Source organism: Mustelus asterias, chromosome 1 (genome assembly GCF_964213995.1).
Source record: "Mustelus asterias chromosome 1, sMusAst1.hap1.1, whole genome shotgun sequence".
Classification (NCBI taxonomy): Eukaryota; Metazoa; Chordata; class Chondrichthyes; order Carcharhiniformes; family Triakidae; genus Mustelus; species Mustelus asterias.
This window is the reverse complement of record NC_135801.1, coordinates 106,777,714-106,793,233: the sequence shown is the minus strand read 5'-3', so window position 1 is coordinate 106,793,233 and position 15,520 is coordinate 106,777,714. Positions and strand designations below refer to the sequence as shown.

Here is a 15,520-nt window from a genome sequence, read left to right as displayed (position 1 = left end):
ACATAAATAATTGCAAACGTATTCAAACTACAAGGCTGACAAAGAATGTGCAACAACACTAAACTATTGGAGAGATTGTGGGCAGAATTCTATTAATTCTGCGTGCTACATAATGGCACAATATGTGGCTCATACTTTTCTTTGCATTGAAAAGAATAAGTTTATTCCTCAAATCACTGGCAACAGCATTGAATCATCATTACAACACTATATTAGTACAACATCGAAGTGAGTTGAAAAGATTAAAATTGAGAAGGCACAGGCAATGCCTTGGAGACACTGACTGACTGGATATACCACCCTCTAATAAATTCTTCATTTATTAGAAGAAACAATGGCCACAAAAGTACATTTGTTCTCGGTGGGACAGGGGCCATATCTAAATTTTAATAAAATTAAACATTTTAGAAGTCACATTTACATTTTGGGGATGAAATAGCTTGCCATCCTCTTTGGATACTCATTTAAATAATGAAGTAAGGGCAGAAGTGCATGTAAATGCCAATTTATGCATGCGCACAATGCTTTCAAACTAGAGCAGCTAACAAACTAATACAAGATCAAAATTTGAGTGCTAAAAACACAGCTATTGAAAACAAAATAGAATTCTGCCTTTCACTCATGGTAAAATAGCTCTGTCATGGTACATACTATCAAAGTGTATAGAAAATTTGACAAGTTTTAATAAATCAGAACATTTGAATAGAAGATATTTCAACCACTCAAACTGATTTAAAAGTTCCATAAGATTGCTCCCCGTTACAGTATTATGGAAATGTACTCATTAAGTTTAGATATAAAATGTTAAATATAAAATATTTATGTTACTGAATATAATTTGATGAAGATTGATATTTGCATCAACAGAACAATTTAATTTTATTGACATCTCACGTGCCATTTAGATTGGCAAATTCCATTTGAAAAGTAGATATGGCAATTTTGTCTTCTGCAGTTTTTGAATATTTATTATGGACAGTAACGGCAATGTATCTTTTCTCTATGTATTTTCTTGTACACAGAAGTTCCACATTGAACAATAATGCACTTATTCAGGAAAGAAGTAACATTGCTTAAACTATTTTCACCCCATTTTATTTGTACAATAATTTGACTGGTCGTTTTTCAGTTAAATGTAAGATTTACCATTATTAAATCTTCTAATAGCAGTCATAAATGTGTCAGCAATAGTTGGTGCATGTTAAACTCCATTAATTTGAAGTTATCTGCATAAATTGTAGAGAATCTGAACAACAAGCGTGCAATATTCTTGATTAGCTATGCTCCAAATACCATTGTATATCAGCCAGCCCAAAAAACAAAATCATGCATGTGAGTCCTCTTAAACAAATTCAGGTCAGAACCACACAAAATAAAGACCCAATCTCCTGGGCATCCACTAAAGGCTTTTCCTCTTCCAACCACATTTTGATTTAATCATTTATCCAGCACAATGTTAAGTTAAAGTTGTAATTTATTTTAAAAATGATAAAGTATTGCTGGTTTTTAACCTTAGACTAAAAAGATTAAATACCACTGTAATTGATACTTCATTCAGCTTCAGTACCAGTATTACATAGTTTAACTTCATTTTTTCTTGTAAATAGACATTGGAGGGTTGACTCGAGAGACAAACTGGAAGACAATTGGTCTATCAACTGGGAAGGAAATTAAACAGAACATATACCAAGTGTGATTCATGCAGATGTTGAAATATTTAGGCCCATCAGCCATAAAACAACAAACTCAGCAAAAAGACTCAACTAGTGAAGCTGAAAATGGAGATAGAAGACCAATCAGTATTAGTTTTACGTGGTTATGGAGGATTCTGTAACTGCCCCTCCCCACTCACTGCAGATCCATTTGATACAGGATTCAAGCCAAGCAAAAAGAAGATTGTTATTACAATATACTTACAAGATAGAATGGTAAAGGATATTTCTCAGCAAATATGCTGGGTTGGGTGACAGATGTTAAATGTGTGGTGGCCAGAGGCAGCCCTCAAATGGCTGTCATATGGAGAATACAAAAAGAAAAAGACATTACTCGATCACGTGATAATACTAATGTTGAAAGAATTACATTTGATATTAATCACAGTATAAAGGATTTGACGTAAACAACTGCAACTAAGGGTTTCTCATGTACTATATTGTAGAATATGAAAGTGCATGTCTTACTGTCTAAGTTTGCCAAGTAGGAGGAAACCCTCAAATTAATACAAAGTGTCCATTCAGACACTTCCCTTTTGAACATCTGATATTGCAACAAAGTCTACCTTTCCCTCTTGTTCCTACCACCCTTTCCCAGACTTAAATCAACAAGGGATTAAGAGAGAAGGGACAGAAAGCAGCTGATCTATTGACAATATGGTGCTGCTACTGTAGGGAATTCAAACTTTATTCAACTAGTGTAGGCTGCAAAATAAAAGCCAAAACTACTCAATATCAGAGGTTAGATAGATATACTACAAAAACCTAATTTGGAAACATGCTCTTTTATATTCCTAAATCTATGTAGAGCAGTCATCTATAGGATGTTATGGGATGTTTTAATCTTTGAGGCTCTACTGCATGGATCAAAAAAAATTAAGGTAAGTTAATCACGCCAATTTTGGTCTGGTGGTGAACATTTACTTAATACAGGCATATTCCACATCCCCTCTCTTCTGAGTTAAAAACTTTCCTCATAAGAGCGGCTAATTCTGTGTTTTGTTTTCAGAGGACGGTTGGAGGGAATGAACACCTCTTCAAGATAGGAAGGTAAGAGTTTTTCTTTCTTAAGCATTTCTGTTTTGTACATTTCACATGGCTCTCGAACTGGTTCTTTTCACCCTTCTTATCAAAGGTTAAAGATCATTAGGGTTATCTATTTCCCCTATGTTTGGATCTTCAGTAGTTAAAATTTTTTTAAATGGCCTAGAATGATCTAGAAAGGAATGTAGTGTGATTTTGACTTAAATTAGTTTGATCGAACAGAGTCGCTATGATATTTTGGACTAGCTTGGCTATCTACCCATAAGATACAGAATATTGCTTCATTTCAAGGAGGAAAACAGCTGAAAAGAGAAAGGTGCTGCCGAAATTACCTTTCCAAAAGGTTCTTTCTGGGATTTGATTTAACTATATTTTGGCGAGTGACAGCAGTGACAATATTTCTGGCCTTCATTTCCTTGGCAATACTTTGCTGTTACAATACGTGTCGTGTAAATGATTAAGTGTGTATGCTTAAATTTTACTGGCAATATGTTATGTTCTGATTTTTACTTGTCCAGCAATGAAATCACACACATATACTTCAAACATATATACTGAAATATTTTTTAAAACAATGATATAAAACATCAAAGCAGTGTGCATTAAAGATGTAATTCAAATTTCAAAGTATTTTCTGCAGTTCAGCTTTTACCTTTAGAGCCAAGGACGTGGTTGCTTGCGCGGAATAGACATACCTGTATCTCTCTGTTTTTTCACACCAAGTGAAGTCACAAATGCATTACGTGAATAGGGGAATGCTGGTTGACTAGTTAATCCGTGATACTGGAAGAGGTAGGGTTGACTATAACCATGGTTTTGAGCCCCAGTTGAATTGAGGTATCGTATTGTAACTGGAGGAAGCAACATCTCTACGGGCTTTAAAACCAACTTCATCTCTTGTTTTGTTCCAGTTGAACTTCCTTTCCTACTAGCAATCTTTCCCACTGAAGAAACATTGCTAGTATTTCTCTTTACTTTATTGGGTAAGGTAGGAATAGGCACACGTTGAGGTAATTTGATACTCAACCCAGTTGTACTAGCTTCACTTCTGGATAATTGCTGGGAGGCTGTGGAGGTTCCATTAACTGTAGCTGTTTTCTGTTCATTTAAATATTCAGTGATCCTTGACTGGGCTCCACTGAATGACCCCATTTTTGGTGTAAAGACTTTGCTTTTCTTTCGCTTTTCTTCCTTTTTTCGAATCCTAGGTGTCTCAACTCCTTCTAGTAGTCCCTTTGCTGCAGCTCGAGCCAAAACATCCTTTACAGATACTGCTCCTGATGGATCTCGCTTTAAATTAAGAAAATTACATAGGTCAGAATCCGACTGAAAAAATTAGTTGCTGGCAATTTTCATAAACAAACACAATGGTCTGGATGCTTTTCCAAAAGCACAGCAAATAAGCATTTAGGATATCTAAATTATTTGGACATATAATCACTGTTCTTTCTCTGTCATTGGGTCAACAATCTGGAATTTCCACCTATCAACATGGTAGGAGCATCATTGGGATAAACACTGCGGAGTGGTTTAAGGAGAAGATCCACAGTTGCCTTACAGTGATTTGAAACGAACAATAAATTTGGCCTGCCATAGTCAATTATATCCCAAGTTTGTTCGAATCTCCGCTGATTAGAGTCATACCTAGCACAAAGAAAGATCGTTGTGGTTGTTGGAGGCCAATCATCTTAGCTTCAGGACATCGTTGTAGGAGTTTCTCAGGGTAATTTCCTAGGTTCAACCATCTTCAGTTGCTTCATCAATAGCTTCCCTCCATCACAAGATCAGAAGTGGAGATGTTCACTGATGATCATCGAGTGTTCAGTACCGTTCATGACTCTTTAGATGCTGAAGCAGTCCGTGTGCAGCAAGATTGGGACAACATTCAGGCTCGTGCTGATAAGTAGCAAATAACATTCACACCATACAAGTGCCAGGCATAAACCACCTTCAATAACAGAGCAAGTTTAACTATTTCCCCATAACATTCAACAGCATCACTATTGCTGAATCCTCCACGATCAATATCCAAGGGGGGAGCAATGGATCAGCGTTCATGCTGCAGCCCCCGCCAGTACCCAGGCTTGCCTAGGGAAGCTAATGATTCTACCAGAAAACTAAATTCCAAATCCTAGTCAAAGTCCCAAAGCCAAAAGGAATAATGAAAAACCGCCCAAGATTACATTGCAGTAGGGCCCATTCCCTGAATCCTCTGTATCAACATTCAGGGCCTTTCAGCAGCCAAGCGAGGCTTTGCTGCTCAACACTCCACTGATATCATTTACCTGCAAGAAGCAAAAAACCCACATCGGAACAGAAGAAGTAGGCCAATATTCCATCAAAGGCTATTACCTCCTGTGCTACTGCCCTCATGCCAAATATGGCCATGCCACCTATGTCCAAACCGACATTGTTCAAGCAAATCATCTCCCACGACCACTTTCTCTGACACCACATAGCCAATGTCTACAAACCCCTAGCACCAGGTGGGAGCAGCAGGTCTTGCCCACCTACCCCTACCCAGCCATCAATATGAGAAATTTCAAGAATCGTAATTCAGACAGGGATACCAAATACTGGACAGTAACGGTGCAGCACTTGCAGAATAGACTTCCAGCAATTATCTGACACAACCCCAAACAGTGAGGAACATCCCATTCAGCCAGATGGTGTAGGCATTATTCCCCCAACCTGTGCTGGGTCAGTTCTTTTAATGGGACTCCCCACCCTGCACAAAGTGTTGTCTTGGATGACTTCCCACACAGCCAACACCATCCTCTACTCATTCACGTAGACCTACATGTCTTCAGTAGTCAACAGCCCCAAAAAGATGCAATAGAATTTCTGGAAACCAGCTTGACAAAATACAGTGAAACCTTGGAATGCAGTATCTCAACAATTCCACTACAAAACATCACTCTCGATGAAGCATAAAACCACCTTTGTCGTGCCATCTACAGTGTAGGCTGCATGGCAATTCCTCGAGGCTATCAATCTATTGACATGCTTAGATGAAGAGAGTGCTGCCCTCCTCAAGGCATCAGGGGACCCAGAGGTAGGAGATCATCTGATTGAGTCACTCAATGCTGCACACTGCACCAAGTGGGAGAAAACCATTACAGGGCTAAACTTCACACTCCAGCAGGAAGTGCTGGAGCCTAATCCATCGCCTTGGAGCAGCCCAAAAGCCATTCACTCAAAACCTCCGTTCAGTTACTCTCAACCATGTCTCCAGCTTGCTATAGCTAAGGCACCCACAGACAAAAACACCAAAAGAAATATCTGGGGTAAATTAAAGCAACACCATCAGCAACACCGAGAAGACATCATCCCACCCCCTTTGAGGTTGCAGAACTTAAGAAGGTCCTACAGGGCTTGAACTGTGGCAAGGCAACAGGACATGACAACATTGTGCCAGAATTTATGGGCCCCGAGACTTGGTTTCACATGATAGTCATAAATTCCAATACCATTCCAAAGAAATGGCAGAGAGCAAAAGTCATTACCATACCAAAACCCAGAAAAGAGCCCATATATGCAGTTAGCTACAGTACAATCTCTCTTGTTAATCCTATATAAAATCTTTGAACGCCTCATTCTTCAGTGCATATCCCCATCAAAGAGGTCCTTCGCATCGAGCAAACTGGTTTCTGCAAGGACTGCAGCACAGGGGAACAGGTACTGGCCCTTACCACCTACATTGAAAACAGCTTTCAGAAAAATTGAAGATAGGTGCTGTATTCCTCGACCTCTCAGCCACCTGCAACACAGCCTCTTCCTGAAGCTGTTACGAGCCCCCCCCCCCCCCCCCCCCCCCGGGTGACTAAAAGCATTGGAACACTGTTGAACAATTTAAGGTTTAAAGTTCACTTTGGACAGGAAAAAGTACATGGAAAAATGAACGAATGGACTCCTCAAGGCTCAGTAATGCGATAACACTGTGCATTAATATGTTCTATGTTTAAGGGGGAATTGCTTTAAGAGGTACTGCTTTGTTACAAGCAATCGGTTTGTCTGATAGAAATGCAGCAGATGCTGACAAAGCAGGATAATTACTCATTTTAGCCACGCAAGTGTTTATTTTGCAGAAGGCTGAATGGGGCGCTTTTTTAATTAAAGTAATAAGGTGAGTTAGATGTACAAGGACAGAGTCATGTGATACTAGAAATGGGAGGGGCTAGGCTTGGAGAGAAAAAAAGTTACATTTTCATTTTACAATAAAGAGCAGTTGCTGCATGGTTTAATAAAAAAAGGTGCTCTCTCTCTCACTCCCTCCCTCCAGAAGTTTTCTCAAGACTCCAAGATTATTAACAAAAGTTAAAGCAAGTATGCCCCAGTTTTGCTAACTATGCTTAAAGTGTGTGTTACGTTTTTAAGAAAAATATTGCTTGATTGAAACTGATATAATGATTAGTTAGAACTTAGTTAGAAAGTTTCCTTTCATTTTAAGTATTGTCCAACTGTTAAAGGTTAAGCTAATCCATTTGTTATTGTTAAACTGTCTGGTTAAATGAAGTCAGTTTTGATAAATGCTCCCTAGTTTGTCAGGAGAATCACATCTGGAGTGAAACATCCTATCCTCATATTTATGGCAAAATAGAAAATTGTTGGGGTCTAGTCTGGTTTCATAATATACTTTGGGGTTCAGATCTGGCACCCCAACAAAAATTGGGGACTCTTGCTGGGATTCAAAACTGTAATTCCTTGTTTGGTTTAGGATTATTGAACTCAAAGACAGTGGGTGTTGAGGAACTTTTTTTCAGGTGTTGCATTCTGTTAGTTTAAATAGGGAGTGCCTTGTGGAACATTGGCTCATTCAGTAGCTAAAGATTTCCTGGGTGTGGAAGAGGTCACTCTGAGTGCTTTACAAAAGATGGTTAAAACAAAGCTTTTGGATTTGGCAAACAAGCTGAAGTTGACTTTGCCTGAAAGGGTGAGGAAGTGTATAAGATAATTTCAGTGACAGCTCAGCATTTAAATCTGCCAAAACACAGTTTGAATCAAGTGTGCCATGACGGAGCTGAGGCAGTCACAGATAATAACAAGGGGCAACCTCTCAGAGGGCAGCATCATCTTCATCCGCCTCCTTGTCCCCTCTGAATGAGGAACCATCTATACAGCAAGACCCTGTGGGAAAAGCCTGCTGCTGCACTGATGTCAGTAGAGTTGCACCTCCATGCAAGGATGATCGCCATGTGCATCTCAGCAGCATGCAGACAAAAGTAAGTGGGCTGCCTCCACCTCATCAGTCGCCACAGGGACAATGCTCTGCAGAAGGAGACACAAGTGTGGGGCGCTGAATTATCCATTGCACTTGTGGTTCACTGGGTGATATGTTTTGTGGCTGTGTTACATGAGTCAGTACAATTAACATGTTGCTTGATGTGATGTTTCCATTCTTTAATGGAAATGAGGTACAAGAGAGAAGTCAAGAAGCAATGCAAAGGTCTATATCCGGGGCAGTATAGCTGGTGGAGACTAATGGGTAACAATGGAAGTATTTAAAGTTGTGTGTATTATGGATGCATTCTCTCACTCAGAGGAGGGGTCACACAGCCAATTAGATGAATAGAGCTTAGATAAAATGTGCCTGCATCAGAGTAGCCCTCATGTCCCTGCCATCCTGACAATGCCTTCATTCTTTAGGTGGCCCAGGGGACTCCCCGCAAAGCACAATCTTCATTTTTCACTGCATCTTCTTCCTTGTCCTCTGAGTAACTGTCATTTCAGCACTTCTCCTGCTTCAGGATCCACACCTCTCTGGAATGCCTGTGCCTCCATTGCAGGCTTATGCAAAGATGTCAGAAGTCACTGCAAAGGTTATCCCTTATCCCCTAGCAGCCTCCACAGATGCTTGTTGATACCATGAAAAACTGTTGCAATTGTGACAGTCGGTGGATGAAAGCACCATGGTAGCTGCCAATATTATCATCTACATAAATCACTTGTTGTGGTCACAGACCAGCAGAACATTTATATTTTGTTAATGGAGTGATATATCTCTCTGTCTGCTCACTTGGTGCCTTGATGGCCACATGGGTGCAATCAATGATACCTTTCACCTGAAAGAATCCAGCAATGGAGGCAAATCTGCTTAGTTGTTTGGAGTATATTTCCCTGTCCTTTTGAACAGCATATCTATGACTTGCTTACAATTACCTACCTGAGAAATGCCACCAAGTTCTTTGTACAATCTGGGGTGAAAAAGGTCAAAGCCATTTTGATTTTTACAGCTACTGGCAGGGTATGCCCATGGGATCCGAGAGGCCCGGGATGGTCCCAAAAAAGAATAGATGTCAGAAACCATTTGTCTGGGTTGCACTGATATCTAAGTATCTTATACTTTGATCGTACACTCTATGCTGAGGGTATCACCTTCATTGCCGTCCTACCCCCTGTGGTTCTCTGTTGCTGCAGATGGTGCTCCTCATTACTACTTGTCCTTATTTTTGGAGTGGCTTATTCCATGCCAGAACTGACCTTGTTTGCTATCAGCTGAACTGAGAAGACCTCCTGGACCCTGCCCTTTCACTCCCCTGATCCCGCAGGCTCACAACTCCCCACCAACATCCCACACATGTCCTGGTGTTTGCAGGCCAAACGATGCACAGGGAGCTCTGCTGATGTGATGGCAACACAGTGTCAATGCACGAGGACCTCTCAGACCCTTCTCCTTTTATGCTGACTTATGATTATCTCCCTCAGCCACAACTACATTGCACTTCCTCCATATGGGTGTGGTTCCTGTGCCTCCTATCAAAAATTGCAACTGGCCTATAATGAGCTCATTTACATGAACAATTCGTCATCCATAATAATTGTGTAAGTTGCTAGGTCCCACCTCAGTTCCCAAATCACTGCAAATTGGTAGCGTGTTGTGAAGTCAAATTGCTGGCCAATTTGCCTCTATTACCATCCCCACCGCACATTGGAAATGCAGCCTTTTAGCTCTGTTTCTCTGTGTACTTACTCTGCTAGACCCGAGTATAATATTTCACAAGCATAATTTCAGTGACTTTAAAACATTTCCAAACTTATTTTTTAGAATGTAGCATTAAAAAAAGTTGTACTGTCACATTTGTCTGAAATAAACTTTAAACATTGAAATATCAAAAATATGGGAAAATTTTATATAATAGGAACAGTGCACCAAAAATATAAACATTCAAAAAAAGAAAGGAAATAACTTTAGCCTAGCTAGAATATGCTGCTGGAATATGATATAATTAGATCCACTGCCTCTCTTGCATCCCAGCAAAGCCAAGTAAACTGTAGAGATTGCCCATTGACTGGCAGTTAATCTGATGATAGTATCCCACTGAGAAGCTTAGGTTAAAATGATCCCCTAAGGTTTTACAATTTGAAGCCTGTAACTGGGGAAGTTTCCCTGCTTCCATTTCAAATGGGCACTGAAGGATAAAAGCACATTATGGTGCTTTGTGTTCATTTGAATAGGTCTACATGAAACCTCAGGCTTCAATAAAATTTATTTGTTCTTGTGAGCAAGCTGCAAAGGCACCACAGTGCCTTTCCCCACTGATTTGAAAGCACAACTGCCTTAAGGTTTCTGCCCCAGATAATGCTAAAAGCCGGCGATTGCAAGGCAGGACTTTCACTTGGAATGTAGAACCGCTTACACGACTTGGGTTTTTGATAACAAGCATCAGATATTCCATCATTACTAGAACCCATTGGTATTTTGGAGCATGCCCTGCTGACTAGCTATTTAGAATCAATATATAGTGGACAGTCTGCTACATCAGAATTAGTGTCAAACAACAAACACTGTAGCTCAAAATAAGCTACATGGCACAACTTTGACCATTTGCTGGGTTCTGCCAATGTTAAACCTGAAGAATTTCTTGTGGTTTTCTAATTTCAATACAGAAATTATCAGGAATTTCTTCAAATTATATTGTGTCATTGCCAAAGACATTGAAGTTCTACTAAAAGGAAACACGAGATGGCAAATGAAAACCTCAGTGAACAGTGTGTATTAAAATCCTTGTGACACAGGGTCTCATTCAGCAACTCCATCACAAGTTAGGCACTTACCCTGGGAAGACAGACCTACACATACTGTGATTAGAATCAGTATCCAATTCTCACATAAAGGACCTATGATTGAGAAATTTCTAGTGATATTCCTGATTTCCTGTGGCATTACTCATCCAGCATTAGACAAAACACTTTTACTATGTTCTACCATTTAATGCACAATGGCACAATTATTCTGCTGCTTTGTTGATCAATTGAATCCATGTTTATCTGGCTTCTCATTTAAGGTGATTAAAGTCTCATTGCTCTAAACATCCTGAGGTCAAATATAGCTGCTGGTGAGAGATTTTTGCAAACTGAAGAGTGCAAGCAAATTTCTACCTTTCTCTTCTATTTTTAAATATTTTGACACTATGAAGTGCGACAAGTCAGAACCATATTAAACCAGATTTTGATGGCAAAGTAACAGTGCAAATAATGCTGTTCATTGTTATGTTTGCACCGCCAGTTCAACATTTTAAGCAAAGGACAGACAGGGAGTTATATTTTAATATCCAAAAGTAGCTGTTCAAGCTTTGTGAAAACAGCATCCCACTGACTGTCCCAGCTTTGAAATACAATGAATCGAGCACATTGACACAAACTAAATTAATTGAAGCTAAATCGTTTCAAGTCAAAGTACCTTTTAACAACATGTAATGTTTTAATTATGGCTATTCGACCTCTGTCACTGAAAATTAGCAATTTGATGTGTGGCATCTCAGTCCGTCAAGTCTTACTTGCTGGAGATTTAAAAAGTAAAATTTTGCTTTTTTATTTTTACTTTGTTTCTTTTTGCTCTCTTAAACCAATCTTTCTTTCTATCATTACTTCTCTTTCTGTGCCTGATTTGACATTAATTTCACTATTTTAATTCATCCTCCCCTTCTCAGTCCTTCTGTTTATTTCCCAAAGCTTTAATCTTGTTGGCTAAGGAAATAAACAACTAGCTCTATAATTCATTGAGGTTCCAGATGCCCAGTTTCTCTCTCTGTGCCGTCACCAGTGTATACTTGCAGCAGCTCATTACAAAAAAAATTAAAAACATAAATATGCAAGGGCAAGTCAAACTAATGGTAACATTTGGCTCAATATATATTGTTAATCACTCTTCTATGAGGTTCTACATAGTGAGTCAAGACCAAATGCAGTTTTCAGGTCAAACAGGGTGAAAGTGTGGAAGGGAAGAGTATCATACAAAACATGGCAGGGGAAAGGAAGAAAAAGAAGTGAAAAATGAAGGATGAGATGGGAAAGAAGAGGAGGAAGAGGAAAGGGGAGGGAGAAGGGAAAGAGGGAGAAAGAGGGAGGGTGGGGAATAGAGAATCAAATAGGGATAAAGAAATGAAGGTTATGGGGAGGAGAAGGTTGAAGGGGACAGGAAAGGAATGGAGGGCAGAAGGGGGCTGTTGATTGGAAAGGAGTGCAAGGGAATGAAGAGAAAGGAAGGGTTGGGAGGAAGGATATGAAGAATTAGATTGTTATATAAATTTAATTCCAAAGCAAGACATAATTATACTGGAAACCTCTATTACTGCACCCTCTACAGGCGTAAAAAGCATACTGCATTCAAACATTCGCACTTATTGTCTACCCATCAGCAAAGCAAGGGGTTTCGAATGCGACCCACACATTAGGTGTTACCACCTAATTAAGTTGGTTGCTTTTTCAGGATATGATTACATAAGTTTAAAAAGATCAAATGAACTATGAAAAATATCTTAACTGTAACTGGTCAAATTGTCAGAAAAATACCCAGGCCCACCTCAGCTCCAACATCTCTAGTTTGTCATGCTGCTTGTTCAACATCTCATACTGCATGAACAGAAATTTTCTCCAAATAAATATTGGTAAGAAATAAAGGCATAGTCTTTGTTCCGGTAACAAAACCCGTTCCCTAGTGAAAGCTTCCACTCCTCTCTTTAATTATCTTTAACTATCAACTGCACTGACCTAAATTACTCAACTTCAGTGTCCTACTTAACCCCAAGGTGACCTGCCAATCTTTAGTCTTTCAAATACTGCCTATGACCACCTCTGTAATATCACCTTTCTCCTTACCACCCTTTGATACCTCCATTACAATTACTCCATTGCTGACATAGGACTTGGGAGCAGGAGTAGGCCATTCAGTCCTTTGAACCTGCACCCCCATTCATTATGATCATGGCTAATCTGATTGTAGTCTCATCTCCACTTGTCATTTGCCTCCCCATAATCTCTGAATCCCTTGTCTATCAAAAACCTGTCCAACTCTGCCTTAAGTAAATTAAAGGACCCAGCCTCCTCTGCTTTCCGGAGAGAGTTTCACATACCAACAATCAAGAGAAAAAATGTCTCATCTCTGTCTTAACAGTAGACCTCTTGTTCTTAAACTATGTCCTCTGGTTCTAATTTCTCCCACAAGTGGAAACATCCTTCCTTGTATTCACTCTTTCAAATCCCCTCAGGATCTGTTCGACCTTTCTTCGTAAGATAATGCCTTCATCCCAGGAATGAGTCAAGGGAACCTTTGCTGAACTGCTTATAACACAATTTTGGACAGAAGTTTCCATTATTTTGGTAAGTGTTTTTTTGGGTGAGAATAGCAGTGTCAGCAATTTTTGAATTGCGTTTTTAGGCACCACTTTCATGCCACATCTGTGGCAGGCTGCCTCTGGTTTATCTGCCCTGGTATCACTTGAGCACTTCAATCAGGCTGACGCTCCATTTAAACACCTCCCCAGCACTTGTTCCATGTCCAATCAAGAGGATGGCTGCCTTGAGGTTTTCTGAAGCAACACTCACCAGAATCATGGTTGGGGTGGATGAGAGGCAGACGTGCTGTACTTTAAGGCTGGCAGAAGACGAACCAGCAAGGACGTCAATGGTGGGGGGGTGGGGCCAATTGCATTGAGAGCTTTTGCTGGTGAGACTTTGCGCCCAATTCACCTGCAAAATCAGGCCTATATCATTTTTCAAATAAGGAGACTAAAACTGTATACAGTATTCCAGATATGGTCTCACCAATGCCCTGTACAGCTGCAGTAAAATTTCTGTACTTATATATTCCATTTCCCTTGCAATAAATGCCAACATTCTGTTTGCCTTCTAATCACTTGCTGTTCTTGCATACTAATTTTTCTGATTCAAGTACCAGATCCCTCTGTACCACTGAACTCTGCAATCTCCCTCCATTTAAACTGTATATTGATTTTCTGCTCTTCCTCCCAAAGTGGACAAATTCACATTTTCCCACACTATACTCCACCTGCCAAATTTTTGCCCACTCACCTAACCTATCTATATCCCTTTGCAGATGCTCCTCCTGGTGACAACTTACTTTCCTCCCTGTCTTGTTCTCATTGGTAAATTTAGCTATCATACATTCGGTCCCTTCATCCAAATCATTGGTGTAGATTGTGAATAAGTTGAGGCTCCAGGACAGAACCCTGTAGCATTTACTGGCTAGAGCTTGCCAACCCAAAAAAGACCCATTTATTCATACTCCGTGCATTCTGTTAGCTAACGAATCCTTTATTCATTCCATTATGTTACCCCCCCCACCCCACCATCCCACACCATGTAATCTTACCTTGTGTTGTGACCTTTGATGTGGCACTTTATAAAATGCCTTCTGGAAATCACGGCACAACACATTTATAGGTTCCACTTTAACCACCTTGCTTGTTACTTGCTCAAAAAACTTGAATAAATTAGTTAAACATGATATCCGTTTCACAAACCCATGTTAACTCTGCCAGATCCCATTATGCTTTTCTAAGTACCCTGATATAACCTCCATTGGGTGGCACGATGGCACAGTGGTTAGTACTGTTACCTCACAGTGCCAGGGACTCGGGTTCGATTCCTGGCTTGGGTCACTGTCCGTGTGGAGTTTGCACATTCTCCCTGTGGGTTTCCTCCGGGTGCTCCGGTTTCTTCCCACACTCCAAAGATGTGCTGGTTAGGTGCATTGGCCATGCCAAATTCTCCCTCAGTGTACCCAAACAGGCACCGGAGTGTGGCAACCAGGGGATTTTCACAGTAACTTCATTGCAGTGTTAATATAAGCCTAATAAATCAATAAACTTTAATGATGGATTCTAGCAATTTCTCATCGACAGATGTTAGGTTAACTAGTTTGTAGTTTCCAGCTTTCTGTCTCCCTCCTTTCTTGAATAAAGCTGGTACATTGGATATTTCTCCAATCCACTGGAACCCTTCATCCTGACTCGAAACTTTGGCTCTATTCTCTCTCCACAGAGGCTGTTAGACTTGTTGGGATTTTCCAGCTATTTCTGGTTTTGTTTCAGATTTCAGCATCCGCAGTATTTTGCTTTTATATTGACAGATTGATCGTTGCATTTGACAACTCTCTTGACAGTTCCAATTAGTTTTCATGCATCATCATGTCCACCTTCAACAATCCCAAAGCGCACCTCATCTCTCCCAATGACACTTGACCTCCCCCAAAGGTGTAGTAGAATGTACCACCCCACTTCTCCAAAAGGGTACCCCACCTCTGCAAAGGACTCCACAAAGTTTAGGCCTGTTCCTACAAGCTCCAATCTGCACCAATAGTGTTCCCCACTCCTGGCTAACAAAAATTAGACATGGCTGGAGGCAACTGCTGTTTTATATGGGCAGCTGTCTCCACAAGATGCGCATGTGCAAATCCAGACCCGCCCTTATTCACGCACTAATGAAAATAGTAAATGCTGTGTTCAGGGGTGGGACTTGTAGAT

General features: G+C 40.2%; 1 protein-coding gene across 3 annotated transcripts in view; it reads right to left on the bottom strand.

Annotated features, from left to right (window-relative positions):
* Positions 1-15,520, bottom strand: part of LOC144495877 (putative methyltransferase NSUN7) — a 123,815-nt gene that overhangs the window by 1,265 nt on the left and 107,030 nt on the right. For 2 of the 3 annotated variants that reach the window (XM_078216561.1, XM_078216570.1), the window contains one exon: positions 18-4,046. The exons of the other annotated variant lie outside the window; for it this stretch is intronic. In XM_078216561.1, coding sequence (XP_078072687.1) covers positions 3,411-4,046 — 636 coding nt within the window. In that variant the 3' untranslated portion in view covers positions 18-3,410. Of the gene's footprint in view, positions 1-17; positions 4,047-15,520 lie in introns of those variants that run through there. 3 annotated transcript variants of the gene reach the window in all.